This window comes from Pelecanus crispus, chromosome 5 (assembly GCF_030463565.1).
Source record: "Pelecanus crispus isolate bPelCri1 chromosome 5, bPelCri1.pri, whole genome shotgun sequence".
NCBI classification, from domain to species: domain Eukaryota; kingdom Metazoa; phylum Chordata; class Aves; order Pelecaniformes; family Pelecanidae; genus Pelecanus; species Pelecanus crispus.
Window position 1 is genome coordinate 77163203 of NC_134647.1, and position 26727 is coordinate 77189929.

Consider the following 26727-nt stretch of genomic DNA (forward strand, 5'->3'; position numbering starts at 1 on the left):
TTTTTTAAAAAAAAACCCGAATAATATATTCAAACCCAGAAAGTTAAACAATAAAGGAGTAATGCTGACATGAATTATGGGACAATTGTAGAAAAGGCCACATTTAATGAAGTACTTTCTTTCACTTTTTAAAAAAACCATCATGAATGAAAAAGTTAATAAAGTAAGACTAGAAACTACCTGAAACATTTTCAGGTGAAGTTTTTCCATGGTTAAAAAACAACATGCCAATCACCTCTTGATATTAAAAGTTCTTTAACACACCATGAAAGCCATAGCCAGCCGTTGTGGGTGTAATACCACCCACAGAGCTGGTTTTTGGGCTACAACCCCGCTAGCAGAAGGGATGCACAACCACCATGTCGGCCACTCTGGACAAATTCTGATTTGAAGGTAGCACTAAGGATATCATCCCGTAAACGTGCCTAGTACCACACCCTAAAAACCTGCTATCTAAGGAGCATCTCACCATCTTCAGCGCATGTTTTCAAGACATCATGGTGATAAGTAGACACACAGAGTATGACTTCAGCCTGAGAGAAAGCTGGAACCTTCTGAATTTACTTTGCCATCAACGCGAGTTCTCTCCAGCTGAGTTTAGTGCTATATTTAAAAATATCTTCACAAGACTGGAAAACAACATGGCCCTGATGCCTTCCTGTGACTTATCAATGAGTCAAAATATTTTGGAGTGGATTTTCTTTTTCTGATGTTTTTTGTTTGTTTTTCCCTTCTTGATCTTGGTCTTCGCAGTTTATCGTCATGGGACTTTCAGGAAATGACATACATTTCTGTGATCTCATTAATGCTTTCCTGGAAATGGAGGAGTTTCAACAAAAATCCTCTCTCGCCCTTAGAAGGCTGGCTTTTACTTCTTTGTTGCTTAGATTTATTCTTTTCAGAACTCTAGTTGCCTTCACTTGGTATATGGGGAAACATGGAGTAATTTTTAGGCAATTAATAAATCCCGTTTACCTGGGAATTTTGTACTTAAAAATTCAAAAATGTTGTGGAGGTGGAAGGAAACATTGAGGCTTTCTTAACACACATCCATCATCAAACAGCAAGAGCGGTCACGCATCAATTTTAAGAACGTACACTGTTAGCAATTTGTTCTTCTAAACAATTGGACGTAACCATCAATACTATTATTACAGAAACCCAGAGACTTCTTTTGATTCCTGGCTCTAATATTCGGGGTCATTCATACCTTCCTAAGAGAAGTATCAGCCCTGAAATCTGGATTGAGACTGCCTCAGTGGGAATTCAAAGGTAGTCAACCCTATCTCCAACTTACCAAGTGGCTAATTTAAAACTTACTGGTTTTTTTGTTGTTGAACTATGTACAATAGGATGTCGAGCAGCAGCATCGGCTGTCCTTCCTACATCTTCCAAGAAACGATAATCTGAAGGTAAAAAAAGAACAAGGAAAAATGTGGTGCCAACCTAGTAAAACCAACAAATTTTAACAAGCACAAGGAAGGAATGTTCTTACCACTCAAAAGGTTCAAGTCAGTAAAGTCATTTACAGAGACAAATGCTGTTTTATCCCTGACTCCATTACAGCTCAGTGCAAGCTTATGCTTCTTTACACACAATAGACTGAAATGACAAAAAGAAAACATTAACATGCCACATTCAGCACATGAGTGGGGAAAAAACCCAAAACAATTTAATTCAGATAATAGATACCTGCACGAATATTTCATGCATCGTGGACATCTGTACTTAGCTTCCTCTTCACTACATGTTTCACATCTGAAAGAAGTAAAAAGTGCCTCTTAATAAAGCAGCATCTTTGTCCCTAACTGGCCTGGGACGGTGCCTGCTCAACAACCAGGCACTATGCCATCAATCAGCTTTTCAGGAAAAGTTATCTGAAACTTGAAAGAAGAAAGAGAAAATACAAACACCCTGGGTTAGGTAAGGTGGCAGACAAAATAACACAAGCTATGGGGAATATCTCCAAACACATACAGGGGTCTTACCTATATTAACACACGGCGCAGATGCTTGAAAGAAAAAAACCCCATGCTAAGTGCAGAGTTAGAAGCATAGCAAGGCTGTATCAGTTTATGCTTTGTGGCCTGGTTGTATCAGCGTTTTTCTCCATTTATATCACCTGTAATGTGCATCATACTATGCTGGCTTATCATGTTTTTTAGTTTTAGGCAGATGGAAAATACATGTCGAGGGTTCGCACTAAAACTGGAATAGTGCCTCACATTTTTTCAGTGAAACAGAAGAACCATGACAATATAGTCAGGAAAACTTTGGGCTGTTAGCAGTGCAAACCACAAAGTCAGGGAACCTCTCAGGCGCAATGTGTAAGCTTTATGAATATAGGTAACAAGTATTATATCATTAAAAAAAAATTCCTCTACAATCTTCTGCTTTTTAACTAGGCTATTACAACAGATGTTTATCCTATTCTTCGGAAAATTCTTTATTTATTCTTTAGGATGAGAGGAAACGGGCTCAAGCTGCATCAGGGGAGATTTAGATTGGATATTAGGAAAAATTTCTTCACAGAAAGAGTGGTCAAGCATTGGAACAGGCTGCCCAGAGAGGTGGTGGAGTCACCATCCCTGGAGGTGTTCAAAAAACAGGCAGATGTGGCACTTTGGGACATGGTTTAGTGTACACAGTGGTGTTGGGTTGATGGTTGGAATGATGATCCTAGAGATCCTTTCCAACCTTAATGATTCCTAGTTTTTACTTTCATTAAAAAATAATCCAGCCACCAAGTCAAGAAACATGAAATCATTACTCTACCCTTAACTGGTTTAGTGGTGGACTTGGTAGTGTTAGGTTAATGGTTAGACTGGATGATCTTAAAGGTCTTTTGCAGCCTAAAGGATTCTAAGATTCTATATATTAACTGAAACAATCACCGCTTTTCATTTCTTTTAACTCCAACAAATGAGGAAGGGCAGTAACTCCCCCCACATCAGCAAAGTTCTCAAGAATGGCACAAACCCACCACTTTCAATTACTAGAGGAAGAACGTAAGCCTCAAAATGTTGTTCCTCCTCTCCTCAGCGTGCACTCGCTGCTAGCTGGCAGCGGAAGCATGAAGGCAGAAGGCAGCTCTGTACACTAGCAGTACAAAGTGTTACGAGAACAGAACAAAAGCGTTTCGGACGCTGCAAAAGACAAACAGGAAATACTCTGAGCAAGGATACCTTTTGGGGTGTTTTTTCTTTCTTGTTAGTACCTCCCCGGCGCCCCGGGCACATTAGCAGTTCAGCTGCAATGCCGGAGCCCCGTCAGCCGCAAAAGCCGAGGCTGCTGCCCCGGAGGGAGCTCGCCCCGAGCCGCCCCCTCAGGCGCAGGCAACGGGAACGGCCCCGCGGCGACTCCCGCGGCAGAGGGGGCTGCCCCTCTCCAAACCACACCGGACAAACGCCAAGGGGGCCGCAGGGCAGGCCACAGCCACGCCGGGCGCCTCGGCCCCCTGCGGCCCCGGGGGCGGGGGGCAGGCCCGGCCCGCAGCAGGCCCCGCGGAGCCCCCCGGGGCAGGCCGGCGGCGGCGGCGCTGCGTGAGGAGAGGCCGGCGCGGCCTCTCCCTTCAGCGGCCCCGAGTTTTCGCGGCCCCCGAGGGAGGCGGCTCCAGGGGCCCGGCCGGCCGCGATGCTCGGCGGCCCCGGGCCTCTCTGCAGGAGAGCCGAGGGCGCTCCCGCCCGCGGCCCTGCACCCCGCCCGCGGCCCTACCTCTGCAGGGAGATCTTCCGCCCGCCCGACGGCCGCCGGGGGCTCTCGGCGCCCTCCCGCTCCGCCATGGCTGCGCGGCGCCGCCTCCCCACGCGGGGCCCGACGGGGCCTGCTCGGGGCGGGCCCGGCCGCGGCCTTGCCTGGGCGGCGGCGCCGCCTGGCGGCCCTCGGGCGGCGGCGGCCGGGCCAGGCCCCAGCCCGCTGGGCCAGGCCTTGAGAAAGGCCCCGCTGCCCCCGCCTCGGGCTGTGTCCTCCTGCTTCCCGGGTGCTTCTGAATGGATTTTTAACCGTGTTAAATAACAGTAAAAGGGATAAAATGATTCCCACAACGCCTCTTGTAGTCTAGCTCAGGGCTTGCTCTAAGATGAGGGTTAACCAAGTAGGCGACCACCTCAAAAACCGTACAAAAACTAATTGCGGTGTACAGGTACTTCTGAACATTGCGGGACAAAATTGTATAAAATCTCCTGCCAACGCCTTCAGGAGCTCCCGTAAAGACGCCTGAAGACCAGAGGCTTCCCCAAACGCCCGCTGCCGCGCACACAAGTATCCCGCCAAGCGGGATGCTTTCAGCCCAACGTTTCTGGCAACCCGCAACGGGAGCGAAGCACGGCGCCGCCGTCTGTCGGCGTCCTGCTGCTCGAGTTCATGGCGCTGCCTCAAGTACAGAAATGCAGATATGTCCCTCTGAGCAGCCTTAGAATACTTCTAAGCTATTTGTTTTTAAAAAACATAATTTCTGAGACACGCTAATATGAACTGTAAGTAAAGGCTACAAAGAATTTCCAAAAATAGGGCAATGAGACTAATAAAAATATGCACGAAGCAGAACGTTTTCTACAAGATTACTTTCTTACCAAAAAATAATCCATTTGTCACAACATCAGCTCCACAGCCAAACAAAGACCAAATGACAAGCGAGACTGTCAGACTGTAACAATGCTGAAAACGCAAAAAGTGAGAAATTTTCTCTAACCTTCATCGTCACTCTGTAATCTTGCTTTGTCTTCGGTTTTATCAGATTTTCTCACAGGGAACAAAACTGATGCTTTGACATAAAATGTAAAATGGGATGTGCACGTACGTTACCTTGTAAACGCTGTCACTCTCGCAGTATTCCATGGCACGAAGCGTGTGCTTTTCCCCTCGGTAAAGGAAGCATTGCCGCCTAACAAGTACCCTTCTACAGGATTTTCGTCGTTACTAAGAGTGAACTACACAATACGAAACAGAATAGTGAAAGACAAACAGAGAGCTTGGAAGCTTATTTTATTATACTTTGGCAAGCATGGTTTCCTGTGGATCAAGACAGTGAAACAAGTTGTTTGAACACTCCCCTTCCTCCCCAGTACAGTCTGGTATCATCCTGCTGTGTACTACTGAGCAGACTTTGGACTGATAACAGAGAGAGACATATCGTTACAAAGAGTGCTTTTCCTAATTGGTGAAGTTGTTCTTTTTTTAATAAAAAAAGATGGTTGAACACCTTAGGCTTAATTTAAAAGAACTGAAATGACCTAATAAGGCAAAAAAAAAAAAAAAAAGGAATTTCTAGGTTGATGAAATGCTGATTATAATTTAACAGCAGCCATTCAGAAGACATGCTGTAGTAGATCTTTTTCACAAGTTACAAAATATATACACAATATATCATCTTAAGATGCCTTTGGCATTCCAAATGTTAACTGAAATACAGAACGTAAAACTCAAAACTACTATAGGCAGCTCTTCTACAACAATTTTTACAATGGCTGTAAAGCTAACTGTTCTGACTATAGGCATCATATACAATGTGCTGTCTCATATACCATTTCCACAAAAGTACACAAAAAATATTTTAAACAAGAAATCCACATAAATAATGTTTTCTTTGTAGTGAAGTATGTGACCAATGATTTAAAATAAGTACCTTTACAACAGAAACATATCCTGATGTAACCAGCACATACAGTCTGAAAGATAAAAAGGGACTCCATTTGGTGAGGCCACAAGCACCTTGTGTTAGGACGAGCACCAAGGCAACATGGACAGGAAACACAAAAGAGGTAGTGTGCCATCTGTTAAGATGTATGTGTCCACAGAGGACTATAATAAAACAATGTTTAAGAAAAGAAGACGTATTGTACTGTGGCATAATTCACTTTTCATATATAAGCTATTGCACATTTAGGAGCATTAGCCAGTATTGCTCCTTAGTATTGTATGTCTCCAGCTTTCCTCGGGATGTTTTTTTTGCAGTGCTGTTAAAGAGATTGCTAAGAACGCTAGAGGTCCTGAAGAATTCCATGTTCAGATACCCAGTTCCAGGAAATTATGCAAGAAAGCACCAACTGATTTTTTTTTTTTAATCCTTTATGAAAATGGTTGTAGTCTTTTCTTTCTTTTCTTTTTCAATGCCATTTCTCCTTAGGAGGAAGTCTTTTTCTTCTTGAGATTCTTTAACCAACACTGTTTAAAACAATTCTTCAGTTTCCTACTGATTTTGCCTGCAATGGATCATTACTTTTGCATTCAATCTATGCAGCAATTCCATGTTGATGCAAAAAAACCCAGGACAGAAACCTTAAAGGAAGCACACGGAACCACTTTCTATGAAGTGCTGCTGTCCTGGTTGGAGATGAGGAAGTGCATTAACTTGAACAACTGGAAGCTGATTAGTGTCCTGAGTGTGAAAAAAGAACTGTGTTTTATGCCAGCTGCCATCTTCAATCTGCAACACACAGAAGCAGAATGTTAGATTCGTATCAAAGATGAGCTTTAAAACACAAACGGGAATTGTGCTTAAAGAGTGAGAGGAGGAGGAGAAGCCTACAGAAACATTTCTTCTCCCAGCAGTTCCTAAAGAAACTGTGTAATGTAACAAATGCCATTTCTCCCATGCAATACCATGGGCACTCCTGGCAAAACTGTAACTGTAAAAAAGCCCAGGCAGGAGTCCAGCTGGAGCGGCTGCAGACACAGCGCAACATGGCTGAGAGCAGAGCGCCTGTCACTTTGCAAGCAGTCCTGGGCTCATACAGACTCTTAGCTCTCTTGCTAAATTCACCTCTGAATCTGAACAGTAGGTCTGAGCTTATGCATTCTACAGGCACTGGAATGACTTTGTCCTTGAAGAAAAATCATGGAGAATGAGAGCTGCATTTTTCCCATCAACTTTGTATTGATTACTCTAATCCTTTAAAAATCTCAGTAAAAAACTGATACCTCATAAAAATTATAAAATAGCATTGTAACATTGTCTGAGGCTGGCAGTGCCTCGATGTTTGCAATCGCTCCATTCTTAAAAACCATCAGGTACAGTGGACACCACTTAAAAGTGAAATCCCTTCAGAGAGGGAAATGTGTGAGATTCTGCAGCAGATCTGTACAATACATAGCTTCCCACAGAAAGAGCAACAGACCCTGTAGAATCTCACAGAAAAATGGCACTTCTCAACCGCCATCGCTGTATGCCTTTATTTTTCTCAGGATTAAAACGGTCTCAGACGGTGGGGAGGTGGGGAGAAGGGGCTTCAATGGCCATACCTTAGCTGCATGACACAGGCTACAGCATCTCATTAGTGTGGGCCAACAAAGGTTGGAAGCATAACAGCTTCGAAGCACCTCAATAAAACCACTTTCTGTCTTGAGATTAAAAATCTCACTTGGCACCCCTGTATCGATACGGAACCAGTCTCATATCTTTTGTTATTGCAAATAAAAGTAGAGCTATAAAATACTGAAAGAGGAAAGTGCTTGTCTCCTATATTTCATAGTGTTCTACCAAGACATTTACCAAATGGTTCATATCTTGGCGAGTGGAGTAATCTAATAAGTATTAGGAAAGTAATAAGCTCTTCCAATTTTTCTTAAATACAAATATGATTTAGTATTTTAGTTAGCAATGGAGTCCATTTCCAATCATCAGTATTTTATTAAATAACGAAACAATTGCCTCATAGTCAATGAATTTAAAGATACTTAGTTGTTCAAAAAATAATTTCCAGCCTGTTTGAACCTGAGATTTTGCGTTAGATTAACCTCAACTGAACTCTTACTGAAGCCTGAATTTTGATTTTGAGAGTAACTGTTCCTAAAGTTACCTGGAGGACCTCCTTATTTCTGTTCAGATTTCTCTCCAGTGTCTTCAAAGACATGACACTCAATGCGAACAGCAAATCTAGATACCCTGTATTACTGCAATTGCTTTTACATTTGGGTAGATGTTGAATTCAGTATCAAAAGGTTGGGATATAGAGACATATGCAGAACAATGTAAGAAGCTTTAAGGGATGTGAATCTAAATGATTGTTATTTATTTGCAGAAAGTTAATAATGTCTAAACAGTAAGTCCATTATGGTTTTAGTAATGCTAGTGCTAAAAAGTATTTACCATGCATTCATCCATAAGCACCTTCGGTTCAAGTAGCGTATTTGCTTTAAATATTTGACCATTCCATCCTTTGAAGCTAACAGACGTTTTCTGGCCACCTACTTTATTTAATCTCCACATTGGTGTGTTCAGACAATGAACTGTGATGCTATGGGTTGCTTCTGAGCTCAGTAAATGAAGGAAGTTCATCTGCACTTTTCCAACGCCGAACTCCAGCTAAGTTCAAGAGAAATGCATCGTCAGACTTACAGCTGGACTATGCTGAATGGCCACAGCAACGCAAAGTGACATGCACGCACATGTGTGGTGCTCAGGCATGGGAGCACGTATGTGTGTTTATACATTGGGATCAGTGCTAAAGAGCACAATTTGTATCTTTCAGGAGAGCTGTTAGCTTCCATTATAGCGATTAGTGTAAACAGAAGCTTTGATAGGACATTTTCAAAGATTAAATGTAAACATTTGCTAATGCTTACAACCCTGTTGAAACACAGCTGGGCAGAAAACACTATTTTTAAATAAGGTAACTGAAACAAATGATTTTATGATTCAAACAAAGATATTAGCAGCAGCAGTATTTTAACTGCAGCACATCATTCTGCTGTTTAGCCTTCTTAGACCACAGGTTCCGGCAATACCTACATCCCATTAAAAAACCAAAAATTTGTAAGCATGCTTTGATTTTAGACAGAAAATATAGTTACTCATTACTCAACAGGAATTTCTCCAAGACTAGATCATATTCAGGGATCTCCCAAATATAGGAATGCACATGGGAACTTTATGGTATTTCTGATGCTCTTCAATGACTACAGTGTATATGCAAAACTCCACAAATACAAAATTTCTATTCCCAAGGGTTTAAGGACTACGTATAAAGCGGAGCATGGACTAATGATATAAAGGAAGCCAGTCTCTGCCTAATGGCATTTAAAAGTATCTTAGTGTTGAAAAGTAGTCATAATTTTCTTCCTTCCCATTGCAATGGCCTCAGCATCTCTACACTTTGCTGCCCTGAGTGATGAATTACTAATGTAGCTTAGAAGCATTTCAGGCTTATTTTTGTGCCTTGTATAGAAAAGTATAAAGCAAACCAAAGTAATTCTATCAGCACAGAAGGTGAGTAAATGCAAAATGAGAGTTACACTAACATATATTGTCTCCAGCAAATCTGTAAATTCTGTAACAGAATATGTAACATACCCTTCCACAAAGATGCACATTAAAAAACACCCCGAAATCTAACATCTTTTCATGAGTTAAGCAAATAAGCATTCATTTGTTCAGAGTTCCAGCACAGGTACAGTCTCTCTGGAAGCAATGCATACCTTTGTCACAGACAGCGGTGTTAAACATGTCTGACCACCTGCAGTGAAGTTGCAGAAAACTTCAATGGCATCAGAAGGACACCCAATATTTGGGTCAATCCAGTATTTTCCTATTAGTATATAATCCCAGATGGAAAATAAAACCACAATATAATTGTTACTAAACAATTTGCTAAAATACTCATACTTTTTGGCAAGTATTAGATATATTATCACCACAGACTCACCAGCAAATGAAAGAAAAGGAACATGAAAGTCTTTTCACTATTATAAGTCTACTAATAACAGATACTGTGCAAAATTATCATAACCGTTCAATTTTGATTACATATACAATGACTTCTGAATACTGTCATAGATTCAAAAATGTTTTCTCTTTCTACAGCTAAATAGTGAGAACAAACGGTATTTCCAGTCTGTTCTTTCTGTATTAAAACTTAACTTTTTTTCTTTGGGCTTGGCTTTATACAGAGAATATATCCAGGATGTAAAATACCAATCTAAATTCTGTTGCTCTCACAGCATCTTGAAGATCCTTTCTTTCTCCACTATATTTCTCCCATCAGACACTTCTACATGACACATCCTAGTGATGGTAATAAGGAGTATTTGCCACTGTGAATCCATGGAATTTGGTCCAATAAAAGAAATAGGACACATGCACACTGTATCAAGATTTAGCTTTCCTTTATTTATGGTTAAATATGGGTGAGTTGGTGCTCTACAATGGGTGTGTGTAATCCTCTGAAGGGGAGGACTGTGTCAGTGACCTCCGTGGCCCTAAAGGACTGAGATTTATTTAGGAGAGCACATTTCTGATAAGGGTTAGGCTCATCTCTACTAGAGTCTTAAAGAATTGATCCCTCCTTATATATGCCATAGAACAGTGATTTCCCTGTAACCTCAAACTTCATTTCCCATTTCCTCCTTAGCTTGTTAATGCTAATACTTGATGATAGGGATATTTACAGGCATTTATTATTTTATTAGCCACTCAGAAACTGAATTATGTCACAGTAGTGACATTACAGCTTTAAATAATCAGTTTTGATTTGAAATACTGATTCAGGATCTTCTGGGATACAACAACTGTCAGTGTACCTGACAGTGGTAGTGTATTGTATGCAATTTTCTCATTAGGAATCTAGAAACTGATCCACACAAAATTCATTGCAGATTAGCTATAAATACTTGGGAAACTTTTAATCACAAAATTGGATTAATTTTCAAATTTTCTGGATACTTTTGTTTACTTTACATATATAATCTGTCTCTAATGTCTGTGTAATATTAGATAGTTACATACTTTCATCTTTAAAATTCAGAAATTTTATCTTAAAGATAAAATATCGATAGCTGTGACAGGCACACTGCAACAGAATATAATAAAAAATTTACACATTAGAATTTTGATGTAGAAAGTAACATTTGGAAGCAACACATTTCAAAGCCTAGTTGTGTTCAAGCTTTAATGAAAGTGGACACTTACCATCTGCCACTTTACGTTCACAGTTAAGCAAATCCCTGCAGATGCGTGCTGGGTTATCCCGCGTGCCAAGGGGGTTCTTGATGCTGTGCAGTAAATTGCTAAGGTAGTGCAGCGTTTTGAATATCTCTGTACTGTGATCTAGTAAAGTTACTTCAGTATTCTGGTATTTCTGCCAAGGTCCATTAGCAAATGCGTTACCACAAAGAAGTATCACAGCAACAGTATATGCAGTAAAAGTCAAATGGCCATTGGATAGCCAGACAGAAGCAAAGTATTTATAACGCATGCAATCAGCCATATAAAGCAGGGTAAGAATAACATATTCCAATAAACAAATTAGTACATTTTATTAAAATTATCAGAGCAGTGAAGTTACAGGCAGGTTAAGATCATGCAAATACGTCATTATGACACGTTGACACAAAAATGTGGATACAGGGAAAAAAAGAAAAAAAAATTAGTGCATTTTTAAAGTATACTTAGCAATTTCAGATTTTGAACAGTGAAATCTACTCTTAGACTTAACCTAGAAAATATATGGAAATGTATTTGATTTCACCTATGTAAGAAATTTTCTTGCAATCAGTGGGACCACACACTTGCATATCTGTCAGTATTTTTTGGATCAAGGCCTAAATGCCACTATTATTATCTGTGGCTGAATAGATACAGTCCGCTATGTGTGATAGTCAGTAAAGTTCCATTACTGCCAATCATAACAAAAAGACAGAAATGCTGCTGTTTTTCTTAACTTCATTTCAATTGTATCCTATAAATCCTAGCATGTTTAATTATATTCTACAGTAATTACTTGCCATCCATGATTCATTTTACATTAAGTCTTTGTAAAGAAGCCCTGTTCTGTCTGGAAAAAAACAGAATTATAATTGCGTACCCTGTAAGACAACGTAAATACATTGAAATATACTACCTCCATCTGCAGTGCAGCATTTGACTGAATCAAAGCTTGAACAGCAGCATTGATGTCCACTTGTTTCTGGAAAAAAAAAAAAAAAAGATATTTCAGAATATAAAAAGATGAACAGGAATATTCTAAAATGCAGGTGGTAAATTCTTTGAGCACTGTAGCAACATACACGATCACTCCATTATTTTGTCATTTTAGAAAATAAATCATTGTAAACACTTACTTTTAAAACAGGATCCTCCCTTCCATTTCCAAAGAATGCAAGCATGCATACAGAAAAAGCATTTTTGATTTTTGTTAGCACCCCCACACCCTATTTAATGATCATACTCCTGGAAAATGGAAAAAAGTTACTGTAATAGTTGTTACAGACTGATGTCCCAACTTATTACTCCCAGCCATTTAATTTATATACTTAAGAAAACCAATCCAGGTAAGTGTGAAAAGGTGTTATTCTTTTACAGAGGAGCACACAAAGAATATCTCAATCAGCCATCAGCAGCTGACAGATCAAAGTAGTCTTCATGATGCATGAACAAATACCAAGACTGACAAACCAGCCTCTGAAGGAGGAAGCCTGTTTCTTGCATATCTTCATTCTCTGCACTTTGTGTGACATATATACCAGACCCAGACAATAGGTTTATTTATTTTTAAAGAATTAAGTCACCCACACAAACACCTAGTTCTTGCAATTTGTTCTCAGGTTACATATATCATTACAGCTTTAGGACACTTCAGATATTAAGTCTGTCTTAACTGGCACAATTCCTTAACAAACTAAATCTCTGTGTGTATACATATATATAGGGAGAACATCTGGGCCAGAAATAGCACAAAATTTTCTGTTGCTATCTTTCAGAGCGTTCAAATGCAGAACAGGAGAAAAACCTTTTAGAGTGTGACAGGGTTAACCGATGTCAGAAGTTATGCACATATCCACGAGCATTGCCTGTTGGGGGCCCAACACCATGGCAGAACAGAAATGACAATGTAAGATGGAAGGTTCAAAAAATGTATTACTGTAGTGATGGAAGTTGTAGAAAAATGTATTTGCATTTCATGTGCAGTGATGGAACAATCAATGCATTTGAAGAGGATCCTGCTATTTTCACTTTCAAAAAAGGACCGTATTGTAGGTTAGGGTTGTTACAGAACTCACTCTTGGTCCTGGTGGTCCAGGTGGCCCCTGGAAAATGGGAGAAACCAGATATTAGGTGCTTCACATGTTTATACAATGCAACCACAACGGAAAAATACAGGCATGGGTTTTTATGCACTTACAGGTGGCCCTGGTTGGCCCTGAGGTCCCTGAGGCCCCTAGAAGAAATGGAGATAAAATGCAACAGTTATAGATGAACATCTCTGCTTTTATATTTATGTATTTTTTAAATCACAAAATGTCACAACGTGTACAATAGAGAAGATGTGACACCGGCTTTGGTAAAGTTGTAGATTATTAGTTACTGTTGTTAAAGTACCATACTCTGTTCAAACTTGCGAACATTCCTTTTAGAATTGCCAGGTTGTCTGGTTACTTGTTTATCCAATTACTTTTGATATTAAGGGAACATTAGAAGTCATACAAAGTATTAATATATAACGTGCTATACATTGTGGCAGCATTATATGCCACGTTGCCAATACAAGTACTACAAGGGATGAATGATCATAAAAGCATTGTAAATAATGTTATGGGTGGTTGTAAGAAACTAACTGATCTGCTTTACTCCGTGAGTATCTGCTAGGCATGTATTAGCTCCATTTATTAGCAGTGTCAGTTTTCAGCCAGAACATGCTGTGTTCATTGTTGAACAGTGATATTGCAGGCTTCCTTCGTATTCATGAAGTTATGCTCTTATTTCCTCACCATAAGTGGCACCATTTTAGCGTGTAGGATGGTGCAGCAGGGAGGAGAGGAGGAGAAGGAACAGCTGCTTTTCCCTAGCTTATAGTGCCTACAATGCACGTAGTCTTAAATCTAAGTTTTAGGCTTGCCTTAGGGTTGGACATGGACCCTCCCCAAAACAGTAAGTCCATCTGAATTACCCTTTCTTTGAGCAACTACTCACATTAAGATGGAATGATTATGACTATTTATTAATGTACAGTGATCCTTGTGTTTCTGTTAGATTGTCTTGTTCAATCTCTATATACTCAAAGCCTCTAGGAGCTGCTGTAACATAAACAATAGCAAGAACAATGACAGGGAAAGGAATAGGTGGCGGTACCTTAATATGAGCAAAAGAGAAGAAGGAACGAAAGGCGTCGGCCAGACTTGCACCTTGTATTAGTAAAACCTTTTAACATAACTGAGTTAATTTAAGCAAAACACTCTTTAGCCAGTGCTGCTTGTACCAATTATTTGAGCACAATGAGCTGTTCCAGCAAAACCCCTCTTACACCAGTATGGTCACACTAGTGCTAAGTCTCTGCCAAAAGAGAAATAATCTTATCCGACATGGTCATCCTGACAAATATTGCAAAACTGATCTAGTCAAAGAGGTATTAAGTTGTAAATCACTTACTATAGTAATAAGAAGCATTCCTGCTGTGAGATTTCACAGCAAGATCTACGTGTGTCACCGCATGCTACAACTGCTGAACTTGGGCTGTGCTTCAAGCTGCCACCAGCAAGGGCAGCTGGAAATGGTTAAAGGAAGGCCAGATTCAATCTTACATCGATTCATGTATATTTAAAAAGGATCTCAAAGCAGATAGGAGTGATTTAGTACTTAAGTCACTGAGGCTCCAAATTTATCAATTTTTAGGAGAATACCAGCTGCATTTCTTACTTTCTCTAGACATATTTGTCAGGCGGAGCACATGGTAGCTACTGGGCAACGCATCTGTCAGGGGTTACAATGACCTCCAGAGCTGCACAAGTTAAGCGTGCCTGCACATCACCTGCCCTGGCCATGCCAGAGGGGCTCAGGTGCTGGATTATGAAGGGTGTGACAAGTGGGTGCCATCATGTAATTCCTAGCACCAGATCCATTCCAACAAGGCTATGCTGAGGGACTGCAAATTATTTTTGAGGCTGAGCCCCATGTTTTACACATGTTCTTTGGAGAATAGAGGAGAATCGACATTGAAGCAATTTCTGGGTGTTCCGGGAGATGGTCTTCTGACGCTTAACTAAGACGACTGTAACGGCATAAGCTCTAGGGACTGTAAATATTAACTTTCCAGCTGATGCATCCTGACCTATTTATTTATGTTTCATCCACTTGTACTTACATAAGGGACTCTAAGCCATCCATCTTTTAGGTAAACATTTACTGATATTTTGTAAATAAATTAATGACTGATGCTGGAAAATGGAAATCAAAGAATAGGTCATTTTAGCCTATACAGTAGTATAGAAAACCCTGTGGGTTCCACGGCAAGTACCTAGCTTCCCTTTACTCTTCTGAGTTTGATTATTGCCCAGCTTGAAATTTTCTTTGAAATCCTATTACTATTAAATAGGCATCAAATGTTATTGTTGCTATTCATTATTGCAAAACTGATGAGTTTGCAGAAATGACAGCCACTATTTTGGGGTAGTCCCTCAGCTGTTGCAAATCAACTGGGTTTCACAGAGCTACACTGTTGTATGCCAGCGGAGAAGGCTGACCTCCACTTTTAATTAATCAGATCAGCAACTCGGGCGCTGTTAGGCTGCTGCAGGATACCTTCAGTCCCCTGTGAATATATTACTGAACTGTATGATCGTGCTTGGTGAAGTATGTTTAGTATAAAATGAAAGTGTGAAAAAGAAACTCTAGAAATTAATTTGACAGTGTAAGGACATACTTGTTTATCTTGGGTCAGGACTTGATTATGCAAATACCAAGTCAAGGCAAGGCACAAAGTCTTCAACAGTTTGTCCCTCAGTAACCACTGCTCTCTGATGAATAGATGTCCTTGTTCTGGGTGCTGAGATTTAGACATTCCAGTGGATTTTTCAGATGACTGAATGCTTCAGTTAACATTCTATGTTCTTGGCATGTGTCACAATTTTAAGACTCCAAAAGTCTTGGGACGAGAACAGTTCAAATTTATAGTGGTTTCTGAGATAGAACTGAATATTTAAAAAATCAAAACCTGCACTGTTCCAATGAATTTAATCTATTTTGCGAAACAGGAATGTGATTTGTCTTGATTCACTGTCTCCTTGCCAACAAAACCCATGTGAAAAAAAGGTAAATATTGAATGCTGTTTGTTAACTATAGTAAACTACTTTTGGGGATATTACATTTCTTAAACTCATTAAAACTTCACAGGGCTATATGAATTACCTTTACAAGCCTTTAAATATAACAAAACTGCACAGTGTGTCTTGAAAATCTCGTAGAGATGTTATAAATGTTCATTATTTTTGTTGTAGAACAGCAAAATAAGGTTTAAATTACACTATTCGTGGATTAAGTTAATTGCTAAATGGTTTACCGGAACGTACAGGATTGCCTTTACAAATCTACTTACTTTACCCTTTGATCACATTAGAATTTAAGTAAGAAAAGTGTAATTCCAGTTTATAATAACAAAAGCTGAGAATAGGACAGGTAGTTTTTGTGTGCTCTCTAATTCTTAATCACCCAATTTGATTGCTAGTACAGAAGTTCAAAGGCCAAAACTCCAATCTTTTTATAATACCATAAGGCCTTAATTTTACACGCAATGATACATATGCTTAACTTTGAAAACATGAACAATCCCACGGACTTCCATATTTTCCATGACTCTCAAAATTTTTGAAGAAACAGAAAGTATTTTTAACAAAAATGATTGATGTTAAGCTTTTCCTGAACACTTTTGTCATTTTGATGTGATGTCGCCATATCTCAGAATGGGTAAAGCCTAATAACATCCTGCAATATGACAGTCTGATACACAATATGGTGTAGTAGCTGCCATTAATGATTGTAAATCTAAGATAAAAGATAATAATAGAAAATTACAGATTATGCCTTATCATATCATACTGTATTTTTTTTCACCTTGAGGATAGTGATGCGCCGGAACACATTGCCCAAAGAGATTATCCAGTCTCCATCTCTGGAAGTATTCAAGAGCTACCTGAATAAAGCCCTGAGCAATGTGGTCTGATCCCAGAGCTGACCCTTTTTTAAACAGGAGGTTGGTCTAGAAATGTCTTGAGATCCCTTACAATCTGGATTATCCTATGACTCTATATTATAATTCATTATGTGACATATCATGAAATTAAAAAAAAAAAAAAAAAGAAAATGAAAACACACTTTCAGAAATGTCAGAATTCTGAAACAATATTCCAAAATGTATTCCATATTTTTCTGAGTGTTTCAATCACAGCGATATAAATATTTTGAAATGAAAAATAATTTTGATTAAAATTTTTCAACAAACTTGTTTCTGACTCTATCATTGTTTTGCCAGAAAGAGCTTACAGGACCTGAATTTTGGTTCACCACTGACTTCAACAAGGACATATGATTTTACATTCCATGTTTTTCAGGGGATAAAAGGATATTTCTTTCTAGTAATGAACACTGTATGCCTGACAGACTAAAAACTAAAACTCAGACTGCTACAAAAAAGTTAAAATTTTTGTGATTCTAGGAAGAATGCCAATATAAATTTTAAAGGTATAAATTCAAGCTGGGAATACACAGTTGGATGAAAAATCATTTTCTCTCCTTTGTATCTGAGAATAGTTGGAAATAAATCCTTTTCTTGGCTACATGATATAAACTAATGCCACTGGGTATGATTTAAAATTAAACATTCTTCTTCTGAAGACAGTCTTAGGAGATTAATTCATCTCAATGAATTCAATAACTTGTTTAGGAAATAGCTTCTTAAACACCAGCACCAGTAATGGAAACGGGTGTTTCTTGTTCACCGTTTTGGATGGGTTTTATTATTATTTTTTAAGTGTCAGCATTTTTAGCTCTATACTGTCATAGCAATTCTCATGAACAAACAGGAGAAAAAAAAAACATTTAAGATGGTTAATAGCAGCACGAATTAAAGAACCTAGTTTTCCTCTTACTCTGATAGGAATGGCCTCAAGAGGATTAGAATCAAAGAGGAAAGTTCCCCAAGACGTGTACAGCAAGCTTAGTTCCAAGCTTTAATTCTTTGAACCATTTTTAATATTTCTGATTTATTTTTCAAAACTTTTATACAGCAGTTAAGTTAGAATCACACACAAGTGGCTGCTAAAAGCAAAATACTATAAGACAAGAGAAACAAAATTACTTTAAGTGAGGTGGGATCAAAGGCATGTTAAGAGCAACAAGAACAAGATCACATTGGCCAGTTACTGGAAGAGGAACTAATTATAAACCTGTCATATAAAGTCATAGGTATCATTGGATTCATATTTGCTGTCAATATGATAAATTGACACTGGCTTTTCACATAACCATTATTAATTGGAAGTTTTACTAGCTCTAACACATTTTTTTAAAAAATAAAACCTAACACCTATTAATGTACAAAATAATGTGGTATTCTTACTGAAAAATGAGAGGGAGCAACTTCATAACCTGTCAGTGCTGCCTACTGCTACTACAGCTGGCATACGTTGCATGGACACCCATCCTCACCTCTAGGCTTCTCCTGAAGTTCTCCCTCTCTAGACAAGATAATAAAGAAGTACGAACATGTATATGCACACTGTGCTGTGAGGCGCTGGAGCATTGACAACAAATGTGACAAAGTATTTTTCTTTTACATCTGAAGTGAAACAGATTTGAAGTATCTGACTGCTCTATGATCAAGGGCCATACTGCCCGACCGCACACACTCAGTGGGCATATCTACATAAACCAACTTGAACAAGAAAAGGTCAGACTTTTGACTCATGCTACCAGCCTTCTTGGCCAGCACTCTCCAGGAGCACAACACGACTGTCTGGCATTCAGAGCATGCAAGAGTACATTCAGAGTAACACAGGAATACTTCTTACACAGCCAAAAAAATGAAAGCATGGAAGTTGTTTCATCTTACCATTTCACCCCGTGTGCCCTTTTCACCTCTTGGTCCCTGTAAGAAAGAGAAGCTGTTAATCCAGTATGCTTTCTAGCTGCCTAGGACTAAATAAGCAAATTAATATCCATGAGAGTTATACCGCTCATATGAAAAATCCAGTCTCATCTGTGGAAGTATTTACAACTCTGGGGCTTTAATTTTTCCATACTATTAGAAAAATAAATTACTTCAAAACATCTTGTAATTCTTGTATGTGGAAAACTGACTGTTTTCTTCAGATTGTAAATATGTTTTTTCTCAGTAATTTTAACTGTTGGTGTTCTCCCTGTCAATCAGCTGTACACTCTGCAGTTTGATCCACAGTAATAGATTAGTGCTTCACCATCTTAAGAGTTGAGAACAAATCTCAGTACTTTCCATCACTGAAGGAATCTCTCAGTTACATATCTGCTTTTATTACCCCATTACTTCTCTCACAGTCAGATTAGACACCGTTTTTCTGTCTCCATGGCATTTGAGCTAGTTTTGCACTTAAACTGTGTTTCCGAAGATAGTAACAATCTTACAGTTCTTCTCTGGAAGAATTTTGCATCTTGATGGCAGCATTTCATAACACATAGAAGTAATCTTCAGCTGTAATGCTTTCTTAATGATAAGGCAAACTATTACATTCAATATGAAGTCTATTAAAAGCTTTCATACAAGTATATGCAACTGTAAAGTTTTCCTCCTGAGTGGGATTGAAAAGAGTGCAGCAAGACTTAAAATGCTGTCTTTTTCCCAACAGGTGGAAAGAATAGTCTAATTATAGAAGGAATATTTCCCTTTTCCTTTTGTTTCCCCTTGTAAATATTTGTATTTATTACTTTTATAGTACATTCCTCTTATTTTAATGATTATTATTTCAATTTTTAGACATTGTCATTCACTCCAAGTCTTGTTGATCAGACAGAACAACCTGGGTGGTACAAAGAGCTTCTAAAGCTACCTTACATGGCTGGGTAGGCTGCAGATAGGAGCCAGAGGGTGGTCTTGCAGAACACTGCTCTATGTCTGGCACACGGAGTGCAACAAGGGGTGGAAACAAGGGTAAGAGCAGAGCTCCCCCACTGCAGGGAACCTGGGGAGCATTGAAGGTTGTCAGAAAGGCCAAAAAGATGTTTGAGTTGTAATGGGGACCTCTCCAGCACCTGGAACACCCCAACAAGGCCTTGTGTGCACTCCCAGCATGTCTAGAGGGGCACCCTGGACAGTTTAGCCCAATCAACACATAAAAAATAAACTACATTGAAACCACGTGTGGATACTCTCTACATACGTCTCAGACTTAAGGCTGAGAAAGAATATCCAGGTGGTAGTTAACTATGTGCTGCTTTATACCTCGACTGCTGCCCCTGTAGACATGCCCTCTGTATTCTGTACTTAGACAGAAGGCCATTGCCATGACTCTTTTGTCATTGTTTTTTGTCATTTTTTTTCTTGTTTGTATCACAGATGCTGGAGTCACAAATGTTAGCTCACCAGTGTGGTATAATATGAAGATGGTCCTGCTAGCTGCTATTTGCAAATGGAAAAATGAGAAGGTTGCTAGTTGCAAAATGGATTATTAAAAATAAGGGTAGGTGAAATAACCAAATTATGCAAAACAGAAGAGAAACTTACAGGCCTGCCAGTTGGACCTGTTAGGCCTTCTTGACCAACAGGGCCAATATATCCCTGTAAACAAGCAAAGAATTTATTAGTCCACCATGTTTTCAAAATTAAGAAAATCCTCATGACATGTCCTGGTTTAACGTTGCTCAGCACAGAGCCCTCACAAATATCTAAAAGACCATGGTGATATTTTCTTTCTGAATAAAGAGTGCACATTGCTACAAAATCAGCGAGGTGATTATTTTAATAATTAGTAATAGTTATGCATGGAAAGCCCACACACATTCTTTTATGTGAAAGTTGATGCACTAAAACCAGTGGATACTTAAGTACTCTGATTACCAAAGACCACATATGTATTGAGCTACAATCAACCATATCTTGATTATATTACTGCCCACAAGTACTCTTGCAAGGCTGCCAGTAAGTACTGCTAAAATGTTACTTTCCTGTTCCATTTCACTTAGAGCAAACTGCTCATTTCCAGTGTTTATCTTGTATAGGAACGTTTAGAAAAAGAAAGCAGCTATTAGAACAGGTCCCTAAAACTGCTGCTCTGCAGCTGGTTAACTGAACTAATTCAGTTCTGTGATGGCAATGGCAGCAGTAAGAGAAGAACATTTTGTAGTAAGGCCTTCCATGCTGCAGCCTTTCCCCCTTTTTCCTTTTTCACTTGATGCTGTAAGCTGGATGCATACTCCGCAGCATTACAAAATACTAAAGATGCTTCCACGTTTTTGACCAGTAGGAAAGTAGAATGTCATGAAGAAGGTGTCACGAAGAATAAGCTAATGCAAGTTAGTAACCTTATAGATAAAAAGAAAATATTTATTAAAAAAAGACTACCTATTAATCAATAATGCCTAAGCACCACTCTGTCTTACTGCAGGCAAAGTTTGACCCTTTTTTGTTTTGCTGTAGGACAGAGTTACACAACTAGCATTGTTGCCAGTAAGAAGAGAATGTTCAACCCCAATAAACAAAGATACAACAGTGATAAGGATACTTGTGTACACAAAATTATACTAGGAGAGCCACACTTTGTCAGCAGAGCTTGCTTTTTTCCTTCAAGATTGAGAGCTCAGCTCTGCTTGTGTATCTGTACCCATGTTGCAACCAGAGCAGCGTCGCAGTACAGGCAAAGGGCTTCTAGTGGAGTCATAGTCTCAGAGAGAAAGGTTTGGCTAGAGGGTTCCAGCCTTGTTAATAAGAAAAAAGATGATTCCCTAAAGTAAAAACATGTGCCACTTGCAAGCTATCCTGACAATCTCTTTAACGGAGTGAAACACTTACAACTTGGCCTGTTGGACCTTTTGGGCCCAGAATTCCAACTAAGCCAATGTCCCCTGCAGGACCCTGAAAACACAAAGGAACGGTTTAGTCAAACATGAACATTAGCTCTCCACTTGTTTCAATCTCTTGTAATCAGTGGAAACAAGATAATTTCTAAGTGCAGTAATAGTGAAAATACCAAGCACACTGACCCAGAACATTTGTCTTTGGACATGGAGTACACAGTTCTGCCTACAATGTTCCAACAGTTCAGATAGATTTTGAACAAATTATTATTAAAGCCGATTAATTCTATGCTTTCCTAATGCTCTCGCTCTGTAAATGGCTTAAGATCTAACAGAAAAGAATGAGCACGTACTTTTGGACCTGGGAAACCTTGAAACCCCATCAAACCTTGATCTCCATCTTCTCCCTGTAATAGGAGCAGGCATCCTTATTATTTCACGTTGGTAACTCTTGGACTACTTGTTTTGCACCAACAGCTGCGATTACGTACAGTCTGTCCTTTCAGTCCAGCGTCTCCTGCTCGTCCTTGGTCACCTTGTGTTCCTGGAAGGCCTCTTTTGCCTCGCTTTCCTGGGTGACCCAGAAGCCCTTTCTCACCCTGTCAATAGCAACATAATATATTCTTTATTACGATTATGACAGTTATAAACATAAAGATTGGTTTCCTGGCAGAAGTGTGGAACATGCTTTCTCTCTAAGAAATAAACCTACTCTATTCATTTTATTTCCATCAGGAATGCTTTCAATAATTATACTCTCAATAAAATGCAAATGTGACTTGACTCTTCCTTGACTTGGAAACATACAAAAACCACACATGTTGGATCATTTCCAGTATGATAATTCCCAGTGCAAGAACTAAAATGCACAAAATGAAATACAGAACATGAGGGTTAGACGTAAATTTAAAAAGTAATCCTCTGAGCAAGGCAATGTACAGTTGTGGAACTCCTTGCTGTTAGACTAAATGTTTACATCAATGCAAATGGACACTAGACAAGTTCATGCAAGAGAAATCCTCTGAGGACTATCAGGTACAGAGAAACCATGTCTAGCTCAGGAGGTTGCAGAGCTGCAATTAAGTCTGGGAATATACACCTTTCATGCTTGCTTTGTGCTTATGCTATGCTCTTTCCTAGGTGTTACCTTTCGGCTCTAACAAAGACAGACTTCTGGCCTGACTCAGTATGTCCACTCTTAACGTTTATTTTGTACAATGTGGTAACCGTTCTCCTTCACCTCATCTATTCCCTGTCTTTTTCAGATTGCAAGCATTTCTGAGCAGGAACTACCTCCTAGGGCTCATTGTCTAGACAAAGGAGTAAAATCCAGACTGGGACCACTGGCAATAAACACTACAAATAGTGAATACAGTTTATACTAAAATATTTCCATGAAAAGATAACAAAGACAGACAGTATTTCCCTGCCCCAGTTTTCAAGTAACTTAAGGTTTTAAAAACTGCTTATCAATAAAATCTCAGAGCACTGCAAATCATGATTTTAGATGAAAAATCCTATTCTAAATGGAGAAAATTATCTGTAATGTTTACATTCTTTGCTTCTTTTACCACTGAAATTAGTCTAATTAATATTATCAGTAGAAGCTGAGGATATTCTGATGTCAGGTACCTGGAACTGCCTGGAAAATGGAGCACTCTGATTTCTTTCTTTCTGACAGGGCTGAACAAGAACAGTTTAAGTCCTATGATAAATGAACATCTCAGACATGCTTGTTAGCCCCCAACCTTGGGACTCAGTCTTGAAATTACAGTACTTCTCTGCTAATAGATTGCTTAGATGTTCAAATCATCTAGACTGTTCTAGTAGTTACAGAAGTTTAAAAAGAAAAGTCAAGAATCATTTGGCCCTAAAGCTTTGGATGAATAAAAAGCGTTTTGAATGCCTTCTGGAGTTGGGAATAGCATCCAGATGGATGGGAACCCTGTTTTCAAATTACAGTTTATAGAAACGAGGTCAGCACAACTTGCAGTCTTACCCTTCAGATAAGTTTTGATGTCAGTTACTCATATGATTAACAGCAGCATGGTCATTCCACGATCACTGGATGCAGTATGAAGACTAAGCAATATCAGTAACACTGTACTTAACAAGATCCCATGTGTGTACCTTTAGTCCAGGTGCTCCCATGGGTCCTGGCATGCCTGGCAATCCTTTGGGACCTCGAGCTCCAGGATAACCTGCCAGACCTGGTAAGCCTGAGTTTCCTTTATTACCCTTAAATTGAAAATAACTGATTACAAGCGGAACAGCCAAACATGTTTTTTCATTATATGCGAAAACAGGCTTATAACATATAATCAGTCAAATCCACTTAATGCTTTCTGTATATATGGACACACATTGAGAGTACATCAAAATATATGGAAAGACAATGATCAGCAGTATCATCTGGATTTCTGCCAATACTCCAAAAGCAAAGCCCAATCATACTTAGCAACAAAGCTACATGTGCTTTAACTGTGGGGTTTCTGAGGAGTCAAGTTATTACAGTTTAACAAGTCACTGACTGTCAGCAAAGCAAATGCTAACCATGCCATAGCCCATTGCAGTTGTTCAGCTCGGTGTTCATCTTAAACCTTGTTCTGTCCTATCCTAAATACATCATGATGGCATTTGTGTGGGATCACCTATCTAGACCTTGAAAGACTTCGGAGAACATTCAAGAGAATCAATTGCCTCTTCGGGCTTATGTGAGGAATATTCCCTATTGGCACCCTCTTAAATAGGAATAGTTACCCAGTTGGACAGTAAGCAATCTTTTGTCCACAGTAATTGTGCATTCAAGTATATATGGAAGCACTCATGGGTATACCAATGACTGCTTTTACCTCCCACAGGGAATCATACAGAATACTAAAATTTTTCCCAAACCTGAAAATTTGCATGTTGAGATTAATAGCTGTTAGTGCTGATCCCTGTTTAATTATTTTCTAACTCTATTTTGAAATATGCAGGAAGAGGGCACTAATCTCCATTAATTATAGAAGATGACTCCTTGAGATGGTTCTTGGATGGGTGTTGTGTGATGTCTGAGGATTCTGAGCTTACAATAAAGAGCTCCTTCTGATGAAAACAAGATGCTGGATTCATTCATTACAGATGGGCTGAAAATAATAGTTGAGATTCACAGTATTCATTTTTTCAAGAAGGAACTCCATATCAAGAAACAAAATGAGACTACCTTCCCACAGAAACATTCAAAATTCAACATGCTTATTTATAAGTACCAGACATACTGATATTAGTACCATTGTGTACACTCTGTAGGCATTAATGTACAATAACTTTACCACATCAAGAAAGATCATAACATTTGTTATGAAAATGTATGAGAACATCAGACAGTAAACAAAAGCAACTATTTTTAATGAAAAAACATGCTACTGAGTACATGGAGTTATGCCAATTTTGACATGTTAAAAAATACAAAATGGAAATTTGTTACCATCCAAATGAATGTTTCTGTGATGTCATGTAGTAGAAATATATATACATATATATATATCTTCTTTCTTATTTCATATGACATTCTGTTAAGCATTCATAGAAATAAAAGGGTTATAGGAAGCAGGATTTTTATATTAAACGTGATTTTCAGAGCTTTTGAATATGGTACTGTGGCTTATAGCCTGATGGACTGATGAACTTCAGTTCTGTTCTTTTTATTCATTGTGGCAAAAATCAGTTAAAAGCCTGTCTTTATTACAAATTGTAATACTACTACATATTGTTAATATGGAGTAATAGAACCTTTTTTAATATGAAAGATGACATTTTGAGTGGAAAGTCAAAAATGTAAGAATTCTTTGGGGTGATACTCCTAAATGCAACTCCAAAGAATTTTAAATACTTGAAAGAGGAGGACATTATCTGAAAACGGAGAAGGCTCGACTAGGGTACATCTTCTCCCTATGGGTAACCTGTTTAATTTTCTCTTTGTTCAACCAGATAGGCAAATTTACACTAGTAAAGAGAGGTGCCTCATTCGGCACCTTGATTAATTCCTAACACCGAATCTACCTTGGCATCCTTTTATAACAATTACTGGTCCATCTAACTAGAACTACTGAGAAATACCATACCTGAAATCAAAGTGATCAGACTTTCAGCACTGACAACAACTAAAGGAATTTGCTCCCTCCTCTCTGGAGTGAAGCAGCGAAGAGCTGTGTCGCTGCTCCCAGAAGCAGCAGACAGCAGGTCACCACCCTTGGCCCACAGCAAAGCACACACAAACAAAAAAAACATTTCCAAGAATGTTCCCAGCTACCTCAGATACCTAATGTCCTTTTTCACTGGTTTTGGGCAAAGCTTCAGAATTGCTGAGGTAGAGAGACATAGGTTACAAATTCAAAGACAATAAGGAAAATGCGGTATTATCTCAGGGCCTGAAAGGAAACGGCCTCAGTTGGGGTCTATGGCTCATTTTCAGGAACACAGCTGTGAAGCCTCTCTCATTAAGAAAGCATTCTCGCTTAGCTGTAATTACTACTAATGTAAGTTAATGAAATAGTTCTCACAGCACGCTTCCCTTATGCTAACCTTACATCCTGGCCAGAATATCAGGAGCAAAAGAAAATGAAAACAAAGAATTGGTCTAACTTTCAAGATGGTCAAGGAACTGAGAATGGTTCCTTCTGTTTAAATACCCTAACCTAGAAAATTTGTAATGCAAAATGACATAAAGAGGGGCAATGTGGAAAGCAACTTACCTTAGGGCCAGGCTTCCCTGACAGCCCAGGCTTGCCAGGGTTGCCAGGAATGCCTTCTGGTCCAGGGTACCCGACTGCTCCTTTCTGTCCTGCTGGCCCGGGTTTTCCCTTGAAACAAATTCAAACCAAATACAGCACTGCCGGCTCTCTTCATCTTCACCATCACAGAACTAGATTTCAGTCACAGTATTTTCTAAACCCTACATAATAACAGACCCAGTGATGGATGAATACTCGCAGAGGGG

At 39.1% G+C, this 26727-nt stretch overlaps 2 protein-coding genes across 2 annotated transcripts in view; both read right to left on the reverse strand.

The window, feature by feature from the left end:
• The window catches only part of ZNHIT6 (zinc finger HIT-type containing 6), a 36691-nt gene extending 31855 nt beyond the window's left edge, over positions 1 to 4836 (reverse strand). The window contains exons 1-6 of the mRNA XM_075711227.1: positions 4804 to 4836; positions 4146 to 4368; positions 3715 to 3985; positions 1693 to 1758; positions 1496 to 1602; positions 1321 to 1406 (exon numbers count right to left, since the gene is read on the reverse strand). Of these exons, the coding sequence (XP_075567342.1) occupies positions 1321 to 1406; positions 1496 to 1602; positions 1693 to 1758; positions 3715 to 3985; positions 4146 to 4368; positions 4804 to 4836 (786 nt within the window). The remainder of the gene's footprint in view (positions 1 to 1320; positions 1407 to 1495; positions 1603 to 1692; positions 1759 to 3714; positions 3986 to 4145; positions 4369 to 4803) is intronic.
• Positions 4837 to 6277: 1441 nt separating this feature from the next.
• Positions 6278 to 26727, reverse strand: part of COL24A1 (collagen type XXIV alpha 1 chain) — a 171227-nt gene continuing 150777 nt past the window's right edge. The window contains exons 49-62 of the mRNA XM_075711229.1: positions 26483 to 26590; positions 23877 to 23984; positions 22238 to 22345; positions 22100 to 22153; positions 21742 to 21804; positions 20458 to 20511; positions 18814 to 18849; positions 13116 to 13151; positions 12994 to 13020; positions 11835 to 11900; positions 10904 to 11072; positions 9415 to 9524; positions 8087 to 8302; positions 6278 to 6424 (exon numbers count right to left, since the gene is read on the reverse strand). Of these exons, the coding sequence (XP_075567344.1) occupies positions 6278 to 6424; positions 8087 to 8302; positions 9415 to 9524; positions 10904 to 11072; positions 11835 to 11900; positions 12994 to 13020; positions 13116 to 13151; positions 18814 to 18849; positions 20458 to 20511; positions 21742 to 21804; positions 22100 to 22153; positions 22238 to 22345; positions 23877 to 23984; positions 26483 to 26590 (1302 nt within the window). The remainder of the gene's footprint in view (positions 6425 to 8086; positions 8303 to 9414; positions 9525 to 10903; positions 11073 to 11834; positions 11901 to 12993; positions 13021 to 13115; positions 13152 to 18813; positions 18850 to 20457; positions 20512 to 21741; positions 21805 to 22099; positions 22154 to 22237; positions 22346 to 23876; positions 23985 to 26482; positions 26591 to 26727) is intronic.